Raw genomic sequence first — 24,309 nt, 5'->3', positions numbered from 1 at the left:
TGAGTAGGGCTCCTATCACAGACATGGAGGCCAGGAGAGCTGGCAGCGTGGTGCCCCAGATCCTCCCCACCTACCCTTGGAGGAGCAGGGATGGACATTTGAGCTTGCTGTGGCCCCAGTGGAGGAGCTGGTGGCCCTTGTCTTCCCTGTTCCCAACCATCACCCTACCGCCAGCACAGAGGTCTCTGCACAGGCTCCTTGCACAGGAGTGTGCAAGGAACAAGGTGGGATTAGACCATCATTTGCCACCTGCAGGGCACGGTGTTGCAGTACCCATGGTAACTCTGGGAATGGCCCTGGGTCTGAAGAGACCCAGAGGAAGATCACAAGCTAGCAGGACTGTAGGAATGACTGTGCTAATGTACAGTATGATGATGAGGAGCTGCTGCTGACACACACTAAATTAAGTCCATGTCTGCAGTCCTGGTCATCCAGGCAAAAGGCAGAGCAGGCAGATCAGCAGTCTTTTCCTTGGGATGATGCTCTTTCATTTACATGGTGGCACTACACAGAGGGAACCCACGAGTTTACTGGAAAATTGGAAATTCACGGGAGAACTGGCCCACGGCACTCAAAGAAATATCTTCCTCCTGCCCTCCTTGATGTGGTTTGGATGTGTGATATCAGGAGAATTTGTAGAGGGAGGGTGTCCCTTCTATCTGAAGGCATCATGTGTTGAGGCTGTGCTGCTGCACTTACCTCTGTCTACCTTCTGAGCCCTCATTTAGTCAGAGAAGGATCAAACCCATGGGAGCACAGGAATCTGCCCACCTGGTCTCTCTTCTCTGAGGCAAAGCTGCTCCTATGGTGGCATTGGCAAGATATGCTCCACGAAATTGCTGTCCCAACAAAATCCTGATGTACACAGGAAAAAAAATTAATCTCCTTTTGTTCTCTTCCCTGACAACAACCTTCCTACATTTTTATTTTTGATTCATTTTTATATTCAGTGGTATAAATTTTCCGGGTCAGTGCTAAGTCCCTTCATTGTGTGATCTTTACATACCAGCAGACATATGCACAGAGATGAGAGGAGACCAAGTGCAAACCAATCCATCCTACTGACACTTTAATTTATCTGTTTTCATTTCCCATCTGCCACTCCTCAGCTCCCTCAATGTATGTGTGTGTGTGAGTGAAAAAGAAAAAGATGGGACAAGGGGATGGGATACTCCTAGAGCCGCTGAAGATCTGTCTGGAACTGTAGCTCTCCCCTTTCCTTCCTATTACCCTGCTATCAATCCCTCCTCGGATCATCTCACATTGCTTCCAAACCTTTGCTCCTGTTCTGCTGTGTGGCAAAAAAGAAACTAAAGTATCAAGTAAAAATAAAACACAGGGGTTTTTAGTGCTGATGCAAGATGCCAGGGTGACAGTCAGGAAGCAGGAGCCATCTGCCAAGCCCAGACTCAAAGCCAGTGGCAAAGCTGCCCCGCTGCTGGGTGCATCGAGGGCTCCCAAGCGAAAAGCACCAGCATCCACAGCTTGTGCTCAGCTCTGTGGCTGAAAGCAGAGACAGATGCACATCGTCTGTGGATCAGGCAGAGAGGGAGACTCTAAACACACACTATTAATATTTCATGGTCCTGACGTCCAGCAGCCATGCTGAGAGAAGAAACTGGAGTTTATTCTTCTAGGTTCACATTTAACCATGCCTTTCCCACAGAATGTGCGAATCAAGGCTAATCATGGCACACAGTGGAGTTCTTTCTCACTCGGCTCGGGTTGAGACCCTGATTTTTTAAATTTATTCTGTATCAGCTTTAACAATTTCTACTCTATTTTGACCCATGATGGTTCTGAACCATCAACTACAGGCAAAGTAACGTCCTATGGCTGTTAAGTTTGTTACCTATTAAATAATTTGTATGATCTCTATGTAGAGTATTTAGGTTTTCCAGCAATCCTGTTTTCTCTTCTACGAATTAAGCCTCAAGAACTCATAACCCACCAGGTATTTGTAAAGTGGCATGCATTCAAAATGCATTTCTTTATAGCAGTAGTATTATCACACAGCTAGCTTGTTCCTGGAATGAGCATTGCTTAGAAGCTGTCAATACTTTAATCTGATTTATACAAACTGTGTTGTCTCTCTCTCTCCCTCTTCTCTCAAATAAGCACTAATAAGTTCTCAACCTGGACAAATCCCAGGTAGTGGGATCAGTACCTGGCAATATATCAGCTTTGTTGCTGAAAGCAGGGATGAAACAGGGTCAACTGAAAATGTTTCTCCCCTCTGTTCTTAATTCTGCTTGCAGATAGCTTGGTGCCTGTCTAAAGTATTACTGCCCTATAGGAATACATTTCATTTATTATATTACTCTGAACCAATTAAGTAATTAATGAAAGTCTGGAAGATCTATTAAAAAAGTTGGTTGCATCCACAGGGAACATTAATACTGCCTGGTGTCAATGACCATGAATAAAACCTGACAGCATGAGTAAATTCAGAGGAAGCTACCTGTTCTGCTGTAAAGAGAACAAGTTCAGGCTGCATCAAATTATTTTTGAGACCTGAACTTGTCTGTGGAATAGAAAATATTTCCAGAGCATATGGGAGTTAGTCTTTGTCCACCAGGACTCAGTTGTCACTTTACAACCATATGATATATTAGACATCGCTAGACATGAATGTCACTGCTTTTAGTCTCAAATTCTGTCAGCATGATATTGTGCTGTGATGCAGTCACAGCCAGTATCTCGATTTGATTTGTGCATTGCTTCGCAATTCACTCCAGGAAGGATTGGGATACAATCCTGCAAACAACTCTGCAAATAAGAAAAGTCGTCCCCACCACTGCTTATAGACCCGAGCCCTTCACAACCAGCAGGCAGTGTTCTCAGAGCATGGGGCAGCACCACCTGTACGGGCAAAACTGTATAGAAATGGTGGCTATTTCCAAACTTTAGTGAACTCAGAGGCAACGCTGGATTTCTCTGTGTAACAGTGAATCCAGATGGACAACAAGGAAAGAAACAAGGGACTTGCTGAAAAACCAGCTGCTGCTTCTGAGCTTGGATTTTCCAGGCTGATATATTTAAAAACTTGTTCCACCAACAGAGAGAAGGGAAAACCTCATCCTTCCACAGTCAGTCTTCAGTCTAGCTCCTGCAATATAATTTTAAAAGGAATTGTTGCCTTTTAAAGGAGGAGACCCACTCCCAAACCATACTTTTGCACTGCAATTTGATTCAAGGCTGCCATGCAGCAATAATCGGAGCTTCATCACCATCCCTCTATTCTGTCTTAGTGAGGGTCTAGCAGCAGCAGGTTTTGTAGCATGGACATCTGGGTTTTAGGACCTGGATCAAGAATCATAAACTCATTCCACGTACACCAGTGAACAGCTGTCAGAGAGCAACAGATTTCAGCCCTCATCAACCTAAACTAAATGCAGGCCAAAAAGTTACTGGCAGAAGACTCTCAGTTCTTCAATGACTGTTAAGTATTTCTGTCCTCAGCAATAGTGGCACAATCTCGGATTAATACATTGTCATGAATCCAGAAAATTACTCTATCAGCAAATGTATATATTAGTACAGACAGAAATACGTACACATGTATAAACTCAATATGTGTATTGTTGGTGTGTTTGTCTGTGTATCTCACATGACACACAACGCTCACACTTTAGTTCTTTCCTAATGCAAGACCTACGGAGCAACCACTGGGTCTGGACAATGGAAAATGTCAAACAGCCTACCAGGAATAACTGTTGTTAAAACATATGATCTGCAAGTGAAACATATTGCCTCAAGATATCACCCAGAATCAATCTGTGCATTTTATAGTGGACGGCTATGTGACAATCCCATGATATTTCTCCTAAAATATGGATATGCTCCCTAGTACAGACAAAAGAAAGGATTCAGTGGACAACCACGCTGAATGGGATGAGTAGTTCCTTTATTGTTGTATAATGAAGCTAAATCTCATCATCTTTTCCTGTTGTAACTCTTGTGTTCTGTAGTCCTTTTTACTGGACAGAAATATTCCAAACAACACTAGTTTCTCAAGTCCCAGAGCTCAGACAAATTCCTTCAGCCCTCAAACCATGATATGACTGAACTTTCTGTGGATCCTTCATGAACATTTCTCAGGGTGAGGCAAGACCTCTCCTCATGGTGTTACACAAAACTGATTTCCTAGATCAAACTCGAATTTGTAATTGAATTTGGACATACTCAACTTTAGAACAAACACTAAACCTACTGCTTGTTGTACAATGTATAATGTCTATTTTTAGTTATAGCCCCACTGGGGGAAGGACAACTCTTGCTGTCCACCTGTAAAGAACCCTGCACCTCTGTGCCACCACAGGGATAAAAAAATATTAATTGCACTACCAGTCCCTTCAGCTATTCATGCCACTTCCTTCTCCCCTCCATCTCTATTAAGCCTTTTAAAGCCAAAAGTGCCTGTAAATCTTTCTAAATGCCAGAGGACCATTTTGCTAAAACATTATCCATCTCAAAATCATGCCAGATTTCTGAATGAGAATTACTTCTTCGGTAGGAACAGGCCTATAACTTATACTGCTTCTCATTTCCTGAAGCACTGGAATTGTGCTGCTCCCTAATGTTATTTTATTAAGATGCGATTTGTCATCATATTACTGAAAACAAGATAAAATGCAGGCTAATTAAATTCCTTATTTAACTTGATGAGCATCTGCTTTCTTTAGTCACATTCTTCTAAACAGAACCTTTGTAGTTGTTTCTCAGGATCTGGCTATCACAATTTTTACGGTGCAATCAAATCGGGGAAATACCCTCCCTAAATAAAAGCATGTGCATTCCCATTGCCGATGACCCTTGTTATTTATAATGAGAGATGTACAGCACCGCCCAGGCAGACTGCAGCAGCGCCTTGCGAGCATGCTGCCCTGACACTTCAAGAGCACTCCTTGTTGTGGAATAATTGCTATCCCAAGGAGCCCAGTGGAAGTCACTGAGACAAGCTGGTAGCAAAATACTGCAGCTGACACCAAGTGTTTTCTAGATCAGGCCGCTAAGCAAAATGTAAGAAATCACCTTGTGACTCCCTCCTTCTGTAGCAGATGAGACTCCTAACTTAAAGGAAAGTGGTCTCTGTTGAAGAAGGAGGCTTAACAAGCTAAAGCACACACTTCAAGTTAAACGTGTGTTTAAGTGTGCTGTTTGCCAAGGTCAGATTCTGGCTCACTTTCCACGCACTGCATTCATGAAGGTTTTTAAGGTGAGAGCAACCTTTCTCAAGCATTGCTTGAGTGCAGACTGAGACAGAAGTGAATCCTGTGCTGAATTCATGTTCCTAATTAAAACAGTGGTCTTATGCTGCTCTCAACTAAGCCACAGAAGTTGACAAACAGTTGTACCAGAACCCACTGTAAGTTCCGGGCTTCTAGGAAAGTCTGGGGTGTGCCACAACCCTGGCCCTGTCTCTTGGAAATCCCTTTGGCATCTGACTTTGTATGCCACAGAAGTCCAGAGTTGCTCTGTCAACTCCTCTTGGTCTGGAGTGTGCTTTGAGGTCCTCCAAGGAGAGATATTGCTCATGTACAAGGGCAAAAGGAACATTAATATTACATTTGTAGTTAATTATTTAGCATCAGTGACCTCTGATACTCCCATTTAAAGGGTTTCTGCATATCTCTTATGCACCAGGAAGAGAAATGTCAGAGAACTGTGACTAGCTTTAACAAACAGGATCTCAAAAGTTGGCTTCACATCAATACTAAGGCCAAAGGATTAGCTACTTATTCTGAGCATGAAAACCAGGCCAGTAATTTAAGTTCCAGAGTAGAACAAGGAATGCAACTTTTGTTTATCCTGGTTTCCTAAGGAAATAAAATTTATGCAGTAAACTTTTCTCTGTGTGTACATTAGCCTTCCCTTCTAACTTTAAACCCTTCTGCCACTTCAACCATGTTTCACCAAGATGAAGTTGTCTTTGGCATCTGGACAAGAAAACCCAGTTGTGTAGAGCAGAGGGATGCCTGAATTCAAGCATATTATAAGACATTCGGCAGTCCACATTGCTAGTGTCCTCACCCCAGCTGGATCACATCTCACGTTGTATTAAACGCTGGTGACACAGAAGCTTTTGGAAACACTATTTGCATGTCAATGCAGGATATGGGGGTTTTATTGTCTTTCAAATCTTTGTTCTGGGTGCCAGTGAACTGCCCCCTACACCTGGGTTGCATCGCATAAAAGATCAAGAGCCAGCTCAGCTTTGCAGCCCTGTAAGCGTGGCAGTGGCCTGGCAGCAAAGTGGAGGCCATGTGCTGTGCAGACCATTGCGCTGGACTGGAGCTGTGGAGAGGAATCCAGCCAAGAAGGACAGAAGGCAGAAAAGAGACCCTGCAATCTGTTGGAGGGGTTGTACTATAAACAAGAGCAGGAAGGCTTTGGCGTGCCAGGGAAGAACAAGCTGTGTAGATAAAAGAGGCTGCTTCAAAAGAGTGGAGGGTGACTAATTTTCCTTGCATTGAGTAGCCAAAGGGTAGGGAAAAAGAAGTGGTCTTCACCGAGCTGGCCATCAGAGGAGGAGCGCAACCTTCTCATGCTAGAAAAGCTCACAGAAAAGCCTCTGCAGGCCCCCTTTCAACAGAGTTTCAAGGGCAGCTGGATTCAGCAAATTCCAATCTTTGTCTTTTGTGATACAAAGATGTTTGAGGAAAGAACCTGATTCAGAGTCAACTTGTGGTAGTAGCCAGGCTGTCAAATGGGCCAGCAGGCCATGGTCCTTGATGTGCCTGGTGGCAGAGGGGAAGTAAAAGGGATGAGAAGCTGTCTAACAAAAGAAATTCAGGGAGAACTGTTACAGAGCAGAATGCAGGCTCAGCATCCCCCCAGACCCCAGGGCTCTGGTTCTCCATTAGGCAGCTTAGACCCTGGTAAGGACTCCAAAGTCAAAGTAGAGGAAGCACAAATCCACGGCCTGTAGATGACAAGCGCTGTGAAAAGTATTTTGATCAGATCCTAGCAGCCCACACGTAAAGGTTTCTACAACCAGAAGATGCTTTGCCAGTCCAAGAGCCCTTCTCTGACCCTCCTGCTCCAAGACCTTCTCTGAAGACCTGACCTGTATGTTCACAGTCCAGCCACTTGACTGGTTTTAGCTGGGAAGGAATTGATAAGGCTCACGAGCATGGAATTAATTTATTGTAGAAGGTGCAACTACCATTTCTCCACAGCTGGTCAAAGACTGGCACATTTTGGCATTGGTAACAGAGTCGCTGAGCTCAATATGGGCTACCACAACCCTCCAAGAAGCTGTGGCATATGAGGGCCGTTAGCCTGGGCTGATTTCCAGTTGTCTGCTGGGTGGCCTTGCTACACCCAGCAGCTCTGCATGCAGTTCAGCCCCAGCAGAGAGTGCAACCTGGCTACACATGCAGGATGAAGGTGGCCAGCTCCGTCCATGTGGAGAATCATCAAGGTGTGTTGGCAAGGTGTGGAGTGGGGGGAATACATTCAGTATGACAGCAGTAGCACCTCCTAAGAGCAGCTCAACACCCCTCAGAAGAAAATCCATTAGATCCCAGAATAGCTCTGGGGGCTTGAGTCACTCGTATTTCGGATATTAGCTGCTGCTAATACATGACGTGCAATGCAGGCAGTTCTGTCCTCATTTGGGAGACAGCAGTTAGGACCAGCCAGTCCAGCCCAGGAGAGGAGGATTAGAGCACAATCCAAGGGAAGGAAGAATCCTGGTAAGAACAGCACTGAGAACCCCATTTGTTTACATTTTTTCACTGATGGGAGAGTTTCTTCAGAACCAGGTGAACCACTGCAGCAGAGCAGGGGTGTGCTAACCCTCCCAGTCCTCACAGGGATCTTCTGTTTCATCTCTGTTCCCTGACCCAGTATGCGAAGGGTGAGTCCAAGCCACTGCTGGGAGCATGTTCTGGCTGAAAGGACACCTGGAGTGCTACCAGCAAACTGCTCACAAACGGCCTCTCATTTTGTAGGTCTCTTCTCTGCATGGCTGGGCTGTTCCTTGTGCCTTGCTGAAGTTGTGCCATATGGAGCAAATGCTTCAACGTCTGTCTGTGTGTCTGCCTGATCGCGCAACCCAAGACCTCTCTGCAAATGATGGTCTGCTGTCATAATTTTCACAAGCTGGGGATAGTCCCCGACAGGGGCTTTTCTCCACTTTTCCCTAGTTTATTTTTTCCCACAAGATCTCCCAAAATATAAGGAGCCATCACCAGAGACCTGGAACTGAATAGCTAGTGGGAGGGAAAAGGTGGCTGGAAACAGTTGCAGGGTTATGCTCTGCATGTTCTCCCTCCCATATGTGACACTGGGATCTGGTTTAGCCTTGGGCAGTTAAAAGTGTGATAAGAAAGAGAAAAAAAGATCTCTCATCCATTCCTTTCTCTCTTTGCTGCACAACCAGCTGGAGCCTGCTGGCTTGCAGGGGAAGAAAGGGCAATGGCAGAGGATCTGAATAGAGACCAGAGAGCTGAGCACCCTTTTCCAGCAGACCCACTCTGCAGTATAGAAGCCTGGAATATGGAAAAACATTCAACATCTACTCTTTTTCTTGAAAGAATCTGAGACAAAACCCTGGACCTCTCCTCAGCCTTGTGGCTTCCTTTAAAAGCAGCATGTTTGCAAGTGCTTGCGTGCATGTGGTGTGCTCACGTCTGTGCGTGTGCAAATCCCTAGTGAGTAACAGCACTCCCAGGGTTGTGCTGTGTGTTGAGTCGCACCTCATTCTTGCTGCCTGCCTTGTTTTTCGCAGGCTGACAAGCTCCTGACTAATGGCAGTCACTGCTGCTTAATCAGGAAGCAATTTAAGGATAACCTTTACTAATTAACCAGCAGAGAGAAGAATGAATAAACTGTGAAACAGCCAGCTGGCTTCGGTGTCCCCAGCCAAAGGGTCTGTCAGATTTGAAAAATGGTATCTGGGGATGGTGATGCCAGCTCCAGACCTGCCACTGGGCAGGTCAGCAGAAGTCAGAGATGGGAGGAGGTTATGGTGTTCCCCAGGACCTGTTCTCTGCTTTCTCTCCAGGTATTGCTCTGGTCACACACATGGGCATCATCACTGTCTAGGAAGGGCAGGTTGATGCGATAATCAAGTCCTATTTATAACTAAAACCCTGAAAGACCCTTTTATTCAGAACTTTGATGCAAATATGAGGAATTACCTTATTATGAAGGTGTTCACAGAAACATAGAACAGTCCAGGTTGGAAGAGACCTCCAAAGATCATATGGTCCAACCATTTGTGGGAAAGGGAGTGTAGATGAGATTATGTAGCACAATGTCCAATCTCATCTTAAAAACCTTCCCCATCATATCCCTGTGGAGGTCGTTCCAGTGATTGATTATTTTCATTGTAAAAAGTTTCTTTCTTATGTCAGGATGAAGTCCTTTCTGGTGTAACTTTTTGAACAGCATGGGGCACTGTATCGATCCCTGAGGGACCCCGTTTGTGACAATGTGCCAGTCCGAGTAAAACCCATTGATCACCACCTTCGCTTAATGGATGAAGGAAAGGCTGTGGATGTAGTGTACGTGGACTTTAATAAAGCCTTTGACACTGTTTCTCACAGTATCCTGCTTGAGATTCTAGCTGCCATTGGCCTGGACAGGCACACCCTCTGCAGGGTAAAAAACTGGCTGGATGGCCAGTCCCAAAGAGTGGTGTTAAATGGAGTTCAACCCAGTTGGAGGCCAGTCACAAGTGGTGTTCCCCAGAGATCAGTGCTGGGTCCAGTTCTGTTCAGTATCTTTATTGATGGTCTGGATGAGGGGATTGAGTGCACCCATAGTAAGTTTGCGGATGACACCAAGTTGGGAGGAAATGTCAATCTGCTTGAGGGTAGGGAGGCTCCACAGAGGGATATGAACAGGCTGGATAGGTGGGTTGATACCAACGGTATAAGGTTCAACTAGGTCAGGTGCCAAGTCCTGCACTTGGGATGCAACAACCCTGTGCAGTGCCACAGGCTTGGGGAAGAGTGGCTGGAAATCTTGCTGGAAGAGAAGGACCTGGGGACGTTGGTTAACAGGCAGCTGAGTATGAGTCAGCAGTGTGCCCAGGTGGCCAAGAAGGCCAATGGCATCTTGGCCTGTATCAAAGAGCAGTGTGGCCAGCAGGACCAGGGCCCAGGACCAGGACCAGATTGTGCCCCTGTACTTGGTATTGGTGAGGCTGCACCTCAAATACTGTGTTCAGTTTTGGGTTCCTCACTACAAGAAAGCCATTAGAGCTGAAAGGTGCTGGAGCGTGTCCAAAGAAGGGCAACGAAGCTGGTGAAGGGGCTGGAAAACAAGTCTTATGAGAGGCAGCTGAGAAAACTGGGGTTGTTTAGCCTGGAGAAAAGGAGGCTGAGGGGACATCTCATTGCTGTCTACAACTGCCTGAACGGAGGCTGCAGCGTGGTGGGTATTGGTCTCTTCTCCCAAGTGATAAGACAAGAAGGAACACCCTCAAGTTGCACCAGAGGAGGTTCAGATAAGACATCAGGAAAAATTTATTCACCAAAAGAGTTGTTTTGCACTGGAACTGCCCAGAGAGGTGGTTGAGTCACCAGGCCTGAAGGTATTTAAAAGGCGGATAGATGGAAGTGCTCAGGGATATGGTTTACTAGTGGACGGGCATGGTTGGGCTCAATGATCTCAAAGGTGTTTTCCAACCAAGTGATTATAGGATTCTATGATTCTGCATGTGGTCTGTGAGACAATTTCCTACTCATCTCTCAGACCACCCTTCCAATCTGTATTTAGCCAGTTTGTCGAGGAGGAGGCTGTGGGAAACAATGTCAGACACTTTGCTGAAGTTCAGGTAAACAACATCCTCTGCTCTCCTAGTTGTCCCAAAGTCAGGAGTCTTTTACCCAGTGCTCACAAAACCAAGCCACACACAGAGAGTTGAGATATTTGTTCATGTCATGTTTGTGCAGAGATAGGTGCTATGTAGAAATTCCCTGTACAGTGAAGGTTTTATGCAGTTTTACAACCAGGAAGATACTAGGGCTAACACAGTTGGTTACAAAACTTTACATACCCATACATATGTTACACATGTGCTAGGACCTGGGCAGGGGAAGGCTATGTTCCTACAGTTTTCTCCTAAGGGAGAGTGATTTTTAACATTAAAATGAAGGTATAATTGAAAAATGAAGGGTAGGTCAGTCTTTGGGCAATGTGATGAGTCAGCAGATGTTTTCCCTTATGTGTATTCTTGCCAGGCTTGGGCTTCAAGGCCCCAGCTCCGTGTCTCCCTGCCAGCCCCCACTGCAGCATCCTGACTCCCTCAGTACTCTGCCTCTCCCGCTGCTACATCCCCATGCAGACAGTAAATGTAATTTTGCTGTAGAAGGTGATCAGGCTAATCTGGCATGATTTGCCGTTGGTAAATCCGTGCTGGCTTTTCCCAACCACCTGCTTCACTTGGTTTGTGACAGTTCCTAGGAGGACTCACTCCAGTAATGGGTCTGTAGTTTCCTGGGTCCTCTTTTGGACCCTTCTTGTAGATAGCACTGGCATTTGTCATCTTTTGTCAGGGCCATCTCCTCATTTCTGCATCTTTTCTAAGACACTGAACCAATGTCAGCCATTCCTCTTAACACCTTTGGGCAGAGTCCCTCCTCACTGATAACAACAGCGTTTGCAGCCTTTCTCATGCATGACCTCCACTTTTTATTCCCCACTTGTAAAGTCACTCATTTTAAAGCCACACGCCTTGGCATGCAGTGTCCAAACCGTTCAGTTTTGGGATCCTCATTACAAGAAAGGCATCGAGGTCATGGAGTGCGTCCAGAGAAGGGCAACAAAGCTGGTGAAGGGACTGGAGGACGAGTCTTACGAGGAGCAGCTGAGGAAACTGCAGTTGTTTAGCCTGGAGGAGGCTGAGGGGAGACCTTATCACTGCCTACAACTACCTGAAAAGAGGTTGTAGAGAGGTAGGTGTTGGTCTGTTCTCCCAGGTGACAGGAGGAGAAGGAATGGCCTCAAGTTGCACCAGGGGAGGTTCAGATTGGACATCAGGAGAAATTTCTTCACTGAAAGAGTTATTATGCACTGAAACTACTCAGGGAGGTGGTGGAATCACCACCCCAGGAGGCGTTTAAAAGATGGGCAGATGAAGTGCTTCGAGATATGATTTAGTAGTGGTCAGTTACGGCTGGGCTCGATGACCTCAAAGCTATTTTCTAACCAAGCGACTTTGCGTGGTTCTGTGTGAAACACCCGAGGCAGGCGCAGGGAGAGCCCTGCCCCAGCGGTGCAGCACTGAGTGCCGCCTGGGGCAAGACCTCAGCCCGTGAGCCACACCCCCGCCAAAGAGTGGCGGGGGCAACCTCTGGCCCCTCGACTCCGACATCGCGCAGCTCTCAGCCCTCCTAAGATGGCGCCGTGGGGCAAACACTACATTTCCCAGCGTGCCGAGCACCTTCCCCCCCCCCCAGCTTGTTGAGGTTCCGCTTCCGGCGCGCCGCGCGGCTACCGGATATTCCTAGCCGGCGGGCGCGGCCGCGGGGGCTGCTGGGAGTTGTAGGCTGCGCGCCCGCGCGCCCTGCGGCGGGGCCTCTGTGGGCCGGTGGGTGTGCGGGCCCCGGGGCGGGGGCTGAGCCCGCGGGGGCTGCAGCGGAGCCCATGGGGGGTAGAGGGTGGTCCTTGGGGACGGTGGGGTCTAGGGCAGGGGAGCATGGTGGGTGGGAGAGGAGCGGGCGAGGAGGGAGCCGCGCTGAAGTGGGGCTGAGTGCTGGGTGGGGCGGACGACCCCGAGAAGTGAAGGTGGAGTGAACTGAGCTCCTGGGAGATGTGGTGGGGGCCAGGTCCTCGCTGGTATCAGGTCTTTGACCTGTGAATGGACCTTTCTCAAGGCAGGAACCCGCTCTGCTCAGAAGTAAAGACAGACTGAAGTTAGCTCCTGGGAGATGTGGTGAGAGCCAGGTCCTCACTGTTATCAGAAGGTCTTTGACCTGCGAGTGGACCTTTCTCAAGGCAGGAACCCTCTCTGTCCTTTGGGGTTAAGTATGTGACTGCTACATGCTGAGAGATGCCCAAGAACTGAAGATGATCAGGAAAGATGGGGTGTTGTCCCATCTTTGCTGTTAGGTACCAGAAATATGAAACACAAGACTGGAGACATGCATTGCTTTGCCTGCATTTGCCGTTGTAGGACTGGCTTTGCAGTGTTGGCTGTCTCTATGCTTAGGTATTTTATCAGTTCTGCTGGGATTTGCAGAGAAGAGTGCTCAGAAGCACGGTGGAATGTTGGCTTTCTCCTTTTCCCATGTATTCTATCCATGTCAAACTGGCATGCAAAGCCCCAGCTGTGGTTGTCAACACCTACTTGCTGATAATAGCTCAGCACTGGTCTGACAGCTTTGCTTTACTATTAGGTTTTTGTGTAGGTGCAGTTACAGTACTATTCAGTCACTAGTAATACTGAGTTATCAATACTATAAGCATTTTTGAGGGAACAGATTTTAAACTTTCTGTTTCTTTTTGCTGTTTGTTTTTTTTTTCTTTCTTTTTTGGTAGGCTGGCCTCAATTGTTGTAAAGAAGCAGGTGCCTCTGTGATTAATTCCCAGTGCAGCTTCGATTCAGATTTATTGTTTGAATTGTTGAAGATGTCATCAGGCCTTACAGAGGAGCAAAAAAGAAGAATTGAAGAGAACCGCCAGAAGGCTTTGGCTAGGAGAGCAGAGAGGCTAGCGGCCCAAAGAGATGGGCAGGTGGGCATTGCTGGACAGCAGGTGAAAGAACAGAGTCCAGGCAATCGGGGAAACTTGAAGCAAGAAAACAATCATGTCAGGTTCATTAGCCAGCACCAACAGTATCCAAGCAGTCCTGTGGAGCAGAAGAGCTGTCTTCAGAAAGATTATAATCATCACACTGCAAAGCAACAGATGGCTTGCTTACATAGAGAGCAACAGAAAAATTGTTCAGAGGACTCAGAACAAGCAAGTGGCATTAAGCAGTGTGCTACAACGATCCCAAATTCTCTGAGTTATTCCCATAAACATTACTTGGACGCTGGTGGTCAGGAACATGGACAACAAGCTTTAATTAATCTTGGTACATTCCAGCAGCCCACATGCTACCCAGCTTTCAAAAACCCTACAGAACCATCTCATCCTAGATTAATTGATAACAGGCACCCTGACGGTACTAAAGATTTACAAAGTCAGAATAAATCTGCTATAAAATATGTTCCACCACCAAACAGTGCCACCCTGAGTGATTCAGAAATGCTCGTAAACACAAACACACCAACGGAAAGAGAGGGGGGAGGTGGTGCATCCCAGGCCAGTGGCAGGATGCAGAAGCTGACCAGCTCTGCTGGTGCAGGCTCTGCCTTTGAAGCTGCCTCTTGCAAGAAAACAAATAGTATTACGAGAGGAAAATGTGTGAAATATGGGGAAGACCGATTCCAGGTTGAAATAGGGTATAATGCTGAACTCATTGCTGTGTTTAAGAAGATACCAAGCAAAAGCTATGGTAAGAAATGATTGCTATTATCTCTGTTTAACATTGGATCGAGGTTTCAGCATCTGCTAGAACTGTATTGTTACAGGCTTTTAGCAGTGCAGCTATTGCTGGGGTGGAATATGTGGTGTTCATAGGGGACTGGAAAAGTAGGCAGCTGGCGTTGAAAAGAAATTCTGGGCATAAATAGCTTTAGCTATCAAGAAATCAGAAGCCCTGCTTTATGAACAGTGCTCTAAAAAGTTTAGTGACAGCAGCTGGTGAGATTCTTTTCGGAGTGAAGGAAAAGAAGTTGTTCATAAATTGGTGTGGGAAAATGGGTCACTTCAGCTGTAGTTCAGAGTTGATGAGCTGATTCTGTTAACTGGGTTACTAAGACCAGTGGCATCTCCACCTTTTGCCTTGCTTCTGATCTCTTCTCCCTGCCTGTATTTGTTATATTTTACTTTTGTTTCCCTCCATGTGCTGCTGCTCCCTGTGGATGGCTGCTGCATTCTTCTTGTCTTAGTATTGATGTGCTCTATGGCTTTTTTGGTGTCATGTAGCTGTAAACTTGGCCATACTGTTTTTCAGATGTGTGTTGAAAAGTTTGCCTGAGTAGACTGAATTCTCTCTCACCTCACATGAACATTTCACAACGCCACTTTTTTTTCTACACCAAATGATTCATAATCTGTCCTATTTTAGATCCTACTATGAAAAAATGGAATTTCAGCCTGGAGGATTACAGCAGTCTCAGTAAGTAAACGGGTTTTTGAATGATAAAGAAGAATCCAGATCTTGGCCCCCTTCCCCTGCCTTGTCTGGAGTAATAAAAGTAGTGCTACTCAATGCCCATCTTTTTGGCATCTAGCTCATAATATTTTTCTGGCACTTTGTAGTTGATTAGAAATAGCTTATTTTTTCACCTAATCTAAATGCCAAGCATAGGTTTAACTTTTTCTGCCATTTGCTGAATTTTTCAGCAACCAACAAGCCTGATCACAGGAAAAACATTTGCTTTGCAGGTACTTCCTATGAACCTGTATTGAGAACAAAGTGTGTTCCACTGGCTAATTTATAGGTCTGTTCGCATATCTTTTTTTTTTTTAACATTTTTTCCTGTTAATTTTGGGTGTTAGAAAATAAAAAGGATAATTCTCTAGGACTTTGAGACTGAAAATGGATTTGTCTTTTTTTGCTATCACAAGAATGTTTTTTTCTTTCTTTTTTTTCCTCTCCTGTCATTTTGTTCTGCAAAGATTGAGAGATGATAGAGGCAAACACTTCACATGAGCTTTTCAAAAGCACATTGTATTGAAGCGAGTGATAAATCAGTATTGATTTCAGTGGGAACAGAATTAGGCCTATGCTGAGCGCTTTGAAAAACCCACTGTTGAGTGCTGGTATTTTAGCTTCCCATGTGGGTTGCCACACATTTATAATTTAAATGCTGCTGGTTTGCTTGAAGTGTATCAAGTACAGATGAGAGGAGTCTCTGCACCAAGGAGCTTGCAAATGAAGAGGATGGCTTTGAGGAATCAGGTTTTTTTCCTCAAAGCTATCAAATATATGAGTTCTTTGTAGAAAGTTCCTGTTGACAAGTGAAGGCAATATCTGGTCAACATTGGGCAATGATATCGGGGGAAAGATATCCATGTGCAGCTCAGTGCTCAAAGGACTGGATTCACCTGGATTTACTCTAAACGGCTACCGAATAGGGGAGATTGATTCTCTCTACAAATACATGGAGGCAGAATGTGCTTAGTGGTCCCCCGCTCTTGAATCTAGTGGACTCTGGAGATGTTCGTAAGTCCTTGTGGGTTTGTACCTCTGAGCTGGGAGTCCTGGGGATGAACTTCACTATTTTAGTGCTGTAAAAATACAAGAAAAAAAATGGCTTTTGTTCCATAACAATAACAGTTCAGCTATAATAATAAAGACAACATATGGATATAGGTTGTGGTAGAGAGACACAGGAAAAACTGGAATGTTTATTATCGTGAATAGCTGTGGTCTCAGGCTAACAGCTGTAAAATGCTGTGTCCTTTTTCTCCCCATGCACTGGCATCATGGCGGAGGTGGTTGCTAGTGATTAGTAAGACAGGAGTGCAGATGCCTGGGGTGATGTACAAGTCTAACCATAAGAAATGGTAGGATAAAGGGTGATAGACTTAAATTGTAGCAGAGGAGATTTAAGAGTTTGGACTAGATTCCTTCCTGATATCCTTCCTTGTTGTGGATATACAGCATTCCTTCCGCATGAGTTTGCATGTCAGACATGGACACAAGGCAGATACTTTCAGATCTTTCTCCTTTGCTGTTTGCAGAAGCACCTTCCTGTCTTTTCAGGCACATACTATTGATCACCATGTCCCTGTCCCTGCAACTTTGTAAGTGAAAATGCTATATGGCTATGTGCCATTTACTACTGAATATGATTCTGCAGATTGTTTGCCCTGACCTAGTGAGCTGTGTTTTGGGATTGCTGATAGAGAGGGAGCCTAATGCAGTGACAAGTCTGGTCAGGTCCTTGTTCACCTACTGTCACACGTTCCATCTGCGGAATATCCGACCAACCTCTTCCTCCAGGCCAATTACTTTCTCTATTTATCCCTGTAAATGAAAGCAGAGAATAATCGTTCCTTTTAAACTTGAAGGTACATAGTTTGTTTGTTACCCTCTTGTCCCTTCTCTTTCCAAAGCATCCTGTGCATCTTTAGGTTATCCTTGTTCTTTGTAATTAATTCTTTTCTCTTATATCTCATGCTTTTCTCCCTAGTGGAAACAGCAAATCAACTTCCATCAGTAATTCTGGCACCACTGAAAGGAGAAAATGCAGTTGGCTTGGCATCAAGCTCTCATTTTGTTGGCAGTGGGGTTGATATGAAATCCCTCTTGAAGATGTGCAAGAACTGGAAGAAACCTTCAGCCCTTGTCAAAGGGAAGTGCGTGCTGATTTCTCGCTTGCGGTTTGAGGTTGATATTGGGTATTCTGCGGAAGTGATTGGAGTGTTCAAACAGATGAATTCCAGAAATTATGGTGAGCCTCTGGTTGATTTTGCTTTATTCTATTGGCATTGTTTGGGCTGCTTTTGGAGTGCTGTGAATGCTTCAGTGTGAGAGAGATTGTGAAGGTACATCTGTCTTAAAAAGCGTGGGAGGATGTGCTTTAGTAAAGATTTGGAGAGTTCCTGTAGTTCTGGTATATTGCCATATCTGTGTCTTGCACTTTACTCTGTGCCAGAACATGTCCTCTTCTGGGCCTGTTAGCCATGGTGACATTTCAGGACTTGGCATGATTACATCTACTGTTGAGGTGGTATGTGCTGATAATTTGCCAGCAGTACAAAGACCACATGTAAATTCTTGTCTTTGTTATCAAATGCAGTTGAACGTTCTTATATTTCTCCTGCTTTACTCTGATGTGTAATCACTGCAACTGTCTGAGCAGATTGAGTTTACTAGCAGCTTCACTGATGTTTTTGAAGCAAGTGGAACTGTAGAGCACTTTTTATGTTGGCATTTAGATTTCAGTGGTAAATATCATCTTTTCCCACTTGTAATGTGGGAAATGAGGCACACAGTGATGCAGTGTCCTATGCAGTGTCACAACAGGTCAGTGACAGTATGGGGAATGAATCCCACAGCTCTTGTTCTTTGGGCAGGGCCCCACCTAGCTGATTGTGTCTTCAGATGACTCTGAATTCACTCTGCCTTCTCTGGAAGTTGCAGGCAGGTGCTATCAGGGATAAACATGCCAGAGGAGTCTGGCATTGATGTTACATTTTGGGTACTGATGAATTGGTGAATTTCCTCTGTACTGTCCTGAGCAGGTCTGTAGGGTACACAAGTACAAATGCAAGTGACTGTGTTACTGACTGAAGTCAGAGTTTGTTGGTTAACAAATAGGAACCTTCAGGCACAGTCTTCATCCCTTCTTGCGGTGAAGAGAAAGTGATTGCCAAAATCCTTTGGCAGGTGGGTTCATTACAGTTAGAGGATCTGACCTTGGCTTGCTCTGGTGATACTTTCATACTTTTCTGCTCATACTTTTAAGTCCTCTTCAAACTTTGCTTAATGTAAAAGCAAATGGAGGTGAAATGATTACTGAACAAGGTAAGAATTCTTTTAAAGCAGTTCCAAAATGCAAGAGGATATGGATGGGATAGCCATGCTCTTATGGGCAGAGAAGTCAATCTTTTAAAAAAGAGGCTTATGACAGTGTTTGTTGTAAATTGCAGATATGAACACCAGAAAGTGGAGTTTCCTGCTGGAAGACTATCCCAAACTGAGTGAGTAGCTGTATTTTCCTCGCTAGGGCTGCTTTCTGTGTAGGCAAATGAATTCAGACTTCATTTCTAGGTCTAAGCCTTTTCAGTCTGGGGAGATAACTTGCTAATGAACCACGAAGCATGTATCTTCATGTTTTGTAAGACGTTTACACTGTTTGCCCAGACTCAAAACTGTATAAATGTTTGTTATTTATGGCAGTCCTTTAGAGGCCTATTGAGATGGTGGGTCTGTGTTGTCAGGTTCTGCACTGAAGTTCTGTGTCATTCGTTAGAGCACATGAATGTATTTACTATTGCAGTTACTTTTATTGCTTATAACATACAGCAGCTCTACTTGAAATAAGGAGTTGTAGGAGAATGGATTTCTCTGTTTCTACTTGACAAATTTGAAATGGTTGGCATGTTGGCTGCCAGACTTTCCTGTCCTTACAGAAATTCTATCTTACAGATTTTTTCAGCTATGCTTCCCTTAGCCTCAGTGCTAGCCTTCCTTGCTCCCTTTGGTGTGTATATCAATTCATAAACTGGCACAGCCACCCATACTGTAGAAAACAAAAATGTATCAGGCTGTTTTATTTCCAATTCTTTGTTTTGGCTTAGTACAAGATTCAAGTAGCGTGTATGGAGTTGTGCTATTTCACGCCCAGAAAATTTTGGTTTTCAGATCAGAGCAATAGATTTTCAAGTCAACTGATGATTTCTGTAGCAACCAGTTCATCCACAGTTACAGTCAGGGTAGTGACTTTCTAGCTGATTTTTTTCAGCCTCACGTGTTGCTGCTTGTAATAATGGCTTTGCAGGCAGCATACAATGGTTAAGTTTTTAATTGATGTACAAGGCAGGTTAGAATTCAGGTTGCTTCAATAGCTGAGCTGATTTTGAGGCATACGAGAAGAGCTGCTTGTTTCTCTTGCAGAATTTTGCGTATGACTTGACGCAGAACCATTCTTCTTGGAGCAGAATTTCATTCTCTACTAAAATGATTCAGTATTTGTTGATGGATGTTTGAAAGAAAGCTTAGCAAAAAAAAAATCATTTTGGGAGAGCATCATATTTTCCCTTACAAGTGGAATTTAAGCATATAGTATCACTGCAATGTTCATTTCTTTATAGAAGCTGACGGGTAGACTCCTGCCTTCATGTATCAGTGTAATGCTGAGGGAACTGTGACACACTGAACTGAAATGCAGAAGTGGTTTGATGTGGTTTGTTGTTTTTTTGGTTTGTTTTTTTTTAAATGAATGCCACTGCAGAATAATCCAGTCTCGGCAGCATACTCCTAGCACATTGGCTTCTTTAGGATTTTATGTTTAGTTACATTTATAGAGTGATTTGAAATGAATAGCATTACACAAGTCCTAAGTATTATTATTTATCATCTCAGTTGGCCTACTGTGCTTGCCTTGGTACTCATGTGAGGTTGTGTGGCTATGGAATTGGATTGGGGTAAGCTTCAGAAAGATAATAAGCAAGGTGCTTTACATGCATCCTTGGAGAGCATGACTGAGTGTTTCAGAGCTGAAATGGTGTTGCTCAGAGTAGTTTTCTCCAGCATGGCCTTCCATGGGATACAGAGGTGTGTTTAATAATTGAGTATCTGCATGGTCCTATGATTCCTGTCTTAATAACGTTAGTAATGGTTGTAGGGCTGAAAGCTACATTGTGGGGCCTTACAGGAATAACATATCGTAAAAACAAGTGAGTGTGTCTTGGAGAAGGCTATTGTGAAACTCCAGGATTGGGATGTTGATAGGCCCTGATTTCAATTAGAGTTGACGAGCTCTCTCTGTTTACTGGAAAGGCCTTTCGTATGTGGAAAGGGCCTAATCCTGTAGTTCATGGTAGGTGATCTGAGCAAACACATTATCTGCCAGTTTGTCACTCCCTTGGCCATGCTGGCTGGCAGCTGTATACATCACATGAAGTATCCAGAATCCCACAGATTTAAGGAAAGAAAAAAAAACCCCATTTCTGTAAATGTTCTTGCAGAGTATAATTTGTGAGGGCATTTGAGGCTTTATAGCATGTGCCTTTTTGAGGAACAGCATTCACTTAGTGCCTGTTTGTTTACCTACATCAAAAGAAAAAAAAAGAAAATTATTTTAAAGGGCTGGCTGCCATTTCCAGCAGAGAGATCTGTTAGCTGGGAACTGTTTGTAGAGGTTAATGTCTCTTTACCTAGTTGCTCAGTCATCTTTATATAAAGGTCACTTCAGTAAAAAATGTCTGTTGGATGAATCATGCTGGTGGCAGATATATCTTAATCGCTCTCCCAGCTCATGTGCAGAACAATAGCAACAGAATTATCAGTGAGCAAATTGTAGCAATTATGCTAACACATAGCTCAGTCTGTAAGTGTAATAACAAGCTTGTGCTGTACTTTGGGTGGAGAGAGTTCCTGCTATTGAAGAAGTATAAATTCAACTGGAGAGTTTAAAAATTTGGTCATTGACCAACCGCAAATGGCAATCTTTTCATATGTATATTTACTGGGATTGCTTTCCTCCTTCATATGGCAGGAGTCCATCCTGTTGCTTTCCTCTTGGAGATAACTGAAATGAAAATACCTAATTGGATTCTGGAGGTGCATGTATTGCTGGTGGAGTGAGTTGTGATTTCAGTTTGCATAGCTCTGGTTATTTTTGCAAACAAAGTTGTTTTATGTCTTCTTGACTTCATATACAAACCAACCATTAAATAACAAGAAGATGCTTCCTGCAATAAAGGATCTGTGCACATGCATTTGTGTTCCTATTGTGGAGGTGTTTTTTTGTTTCTCATTGTTGTAATACATGGGTTTAAAAGATGAAGATCCTGAGGTTTTTGCATAGTGAAAGCTGGGGATCACTTTAAGTGGTCTGGTAAGTTTTTTATGCTGCAGATGAAGTTGAGAGGCCTCAAGGGTGAAACAATAGCAGCTGCCTCTGTCCAGGTTCTGGCCGGCAAGCTACTTCTGTCCAGGAGAACCAGCTGAGCAGGGAGTTGCCATTGGTACCACTTCCCTGAAGGATGGCTGTTGGAGCACTGCTGATGGTGATACAAGAGCAGTTTCTCTGAGTCTTGTGATGCTTCCTATTTTCTTGTCCAAACATGGTAAACAAGGGGTGATAAAGAGGAGACATAGCCAAGCCTGTGTCCATTTGCGGAACAGGAGGAGAAGAGAGTTTTCAAAGCTGAAGACATATGATGTTCTTTAGGTTACTGTTTCTCAGGTAAATCCTGGCTGCTCAGGAATGATGGGGGACCTCAGAGGTATCTAATGCAGAGTCCCAAGGTCAAGGTAAAGCTGCTCTTGCTTCTAAGGTTCAGGAGCTCTTTTGTTCAAATCTGTACTTTTATTTCTGAGTAAAGTATGCCCTCGGTGTGAATAATCCAGCTCCAGCTGTATTAGTAGCAATCATCTCTGAGAGATGGCATCAGACTTTCAGTTTTTTATAACCAAGTCTAAATAAGAGTGGAGGAGATGTGATTCATCATGTGGTTCCAAAATAAATTTTAGGGAAGAGGCCAGGCCAACACCTGTGCATGAAACAGTGCTTTCTTCAGCTGTTTCAGGATAGGAAATGATACTACTCATGAGTTTGAGGGTTGTGCCCTGATGTGCATCATAGAAGTTGTGTGTATGTTGCCCTTTCTGATAATGAACTGCTCTGTTCTTTGCAGTGCAAGTGTTACAGAGCCTTGTGTCAGTAGAAGTGGAGCCATTGCCGGAGGCAATAATACAAACCTTTGCTGCTCAAATACGGAGATCTACATCACAGACAGACATTCCTGATGCTGACCTTTCGGTAGTGGACTCCGAAATTGTGCAGAGCCTCATGCCCTTTCAGCGGGAAGGTGTGAAGTATGTCCTTTTTGCATGCTGTTGAGAGCTAGTTCTTGCCTAGAATTGCGTGCTTTATGTTGGTGTCTAGGCTGCATTCTTTTCCATGGAGGGTTCCACGTTTCTCCAGAGCCTTGGGCTGTTACACTCTGATACCCTCGGCTTTTGGTTGTTCAGTATAGTTGTTTTGTTGAGTTGTTTTTTTGGTGGATTCTTTTTTTTTTTTTTGAGTGACACATCTGTTCTGTTTCTAGCTAGAACTCTTCATCATGAGTCAGGAGGAAAGTAGCATTTTGCTAGTTTCATAAAATTGTTCAAATGATACATCTCTGATCTCCCTCTTGTGATTCACTATGAGCCTAATTGTCATATGATTTTTTTTATTTTGTGAGGTCATTTTTTTTTTCCCCCAAGTGCATCTCTTCTGTTGTTGTTTTTTTAAATATTAACTACATGTAGGGGAAAGTGCCAGGGAATAGGGCTCAGCCCCTGAAAGATTTAAAATGACTAATTGTGTATAGAAATAAATTTCTTAATGCCCCTGTACCTGTCACGTATGGTTGGTAGTTGTTGACTTCACAATGCAATCCAGGAAAATGTGTACTTACTGGCGTTAAAGTGGCGTTATTATTAATAATGTTTTCTTAGCTCAGCCAGGATGAACTGTGGGACAGAATGTGATACCATGAAAAGAATGTGCTTTAAATAATTGTAAGGTCTTGAGAGTACACCTTATATGAAATCGAAGTCTCCAAGGACTGGGCTGAACCTCTCTTTTCAGGAGCTTCCAAGCTTTGAGGGGTTTGTCAGAGTTGCTCACTTGTGTTAAGAGTAAGGGAGAAGATCCAGGTTTACGGAAGAACCCAGATCACTTCCAAGTGATCACTTCCATTACAGTCTTGGTGATGAGTTGTGCTTGTCTCGCTTGGCTGCCAGGACAGACAGTAACCTATTTCTTGACTCTTACTTAATTCTCTTCTTTATTTTCCCCAGTTTTGCCATTTTACAAAATGGACGTTTACTTCTTGCGGATGACATGGGCTTGGGAAAGACCATCCAGGCAATCTGCATTGCTGCATATTACCGAAAGGAGTGGCCCTTGCTGGTGGTGACTCCTTCTTCTGTGAGATTTACGTGGGCAGAGGTACTGTGAGCTCAGCGTGTGCTGGTGGCCAGTAGAGGGCATGTGCGATGGTTATTGCTGTGTTGCTCTCTGTGCAAGAGTTCTCATTATCATCCTTAAGTGTCTGTCATAGTAGTTTTTTGGCCGATGCACTGTGTGCTGCTGACTCAAAATCCTTTATCAATGTTGATCGGAAGCCTACAAAAGTCTGAAAGGCTGGGAAATGTGTCTTGAAATAAATCACTGTTGTGACTTCTACACTGAAACTGTTGGGTTGCCATAGGCTAGTGAAAGGTTCAGTGTGGGACAGAAAGGTGAGCCAGAGGTTTTTACGTCAGTAATTTTGTGCCTGAGCAGGAGACGGTGAGAGTTCAGCATTCTCTGGAATGTTACATCGATGAGGAGTGTATAGGTTGGGATTCGCTGGTTTTGTGCTGTAGTCGTGTTGTTAGACCATCTTGGCTTATGTTTTCACATCCAGTAGTGCAACAGAATGCTGGGCAGCAAGGTAATTGTTTCCTGAACAAGGGAGTCATGCTCATCTTATTTGGTATTTAAAGGGCCTGTTAAAATTCACGGCTGGGTGAACACCTAACCTAAATCCGTGGCTTCTGTGGGATACCTACTGAGAACAATTTGGGGT

At 44.4% G+C, this 24,309-nt stretch overlaps 2 protein-coding genes across 2 annotated transcripts in view; both read left to right on the top strand.

Annotated features, from left to right (window-relative positions):
* RPL37A (ribosomal protein L37a) overlaps positions 1–24,309 on the top strand; it is a 239,101-nt gene that overhangs the window by 180,008 nt on the left and 34,784 nt on the right. The window lies entirely within an intron of this gene.
* The window catches only part of SMARCAL1 (SNF2 related chromatin remodeling annealing helicase 1), a 36,695-nt gene continuing 25,851 nt past the window's right edge, over positions 13,466–24,309 (top strand). Inside the window, exons 1-6 of the mRNA XM_069861374.1 lie at positions 13,466–14,458; positions 15,134–15,184; positions 17,208–17,468; positions 18,670–18,720; positions 22,384–22,564; positions 23,537–23,687. Of these exons, the coding sequence (XP_069717475.1) occupies positions 13,588–14,458; positions 15,134–15,184; positions 17,208–17,468; positions 18,670–18,720; positions 22,384–22,564; positions 23,537–23,687 (1,566 nt within the window). The 5' untranslated portion in view covers positions 13,466–13,587. The remainder of the gene's footprint in view (positions 14,459–15,133; positions 15,185–17,207; positions 17,469–18,669; positions 18,721–22,383; positions 22,565–23,536; positions 23,688–24,309) is intronic.

This window comes from Phaenicophaeus curvirostris, chromosome 7, assembly GCF_032191515.1.
Source record: "Phaenicophaeus curvirostris isolate KB17595 chromosome 7, BPBGC_Pcur_1.0, whole genome shotgun sequence".
Lineage (NCBI taxonomy): Eukaryota > Metazoa > Chordata > Aves > Cuculiformes > Cuculidae > Phaenicophaeus > Phaenicophaeus curvirostris.
Note: the sequence above shows the minus strand (reverse complement) of the source record. Positions and strands in the feature narration are given on the sequence as shown.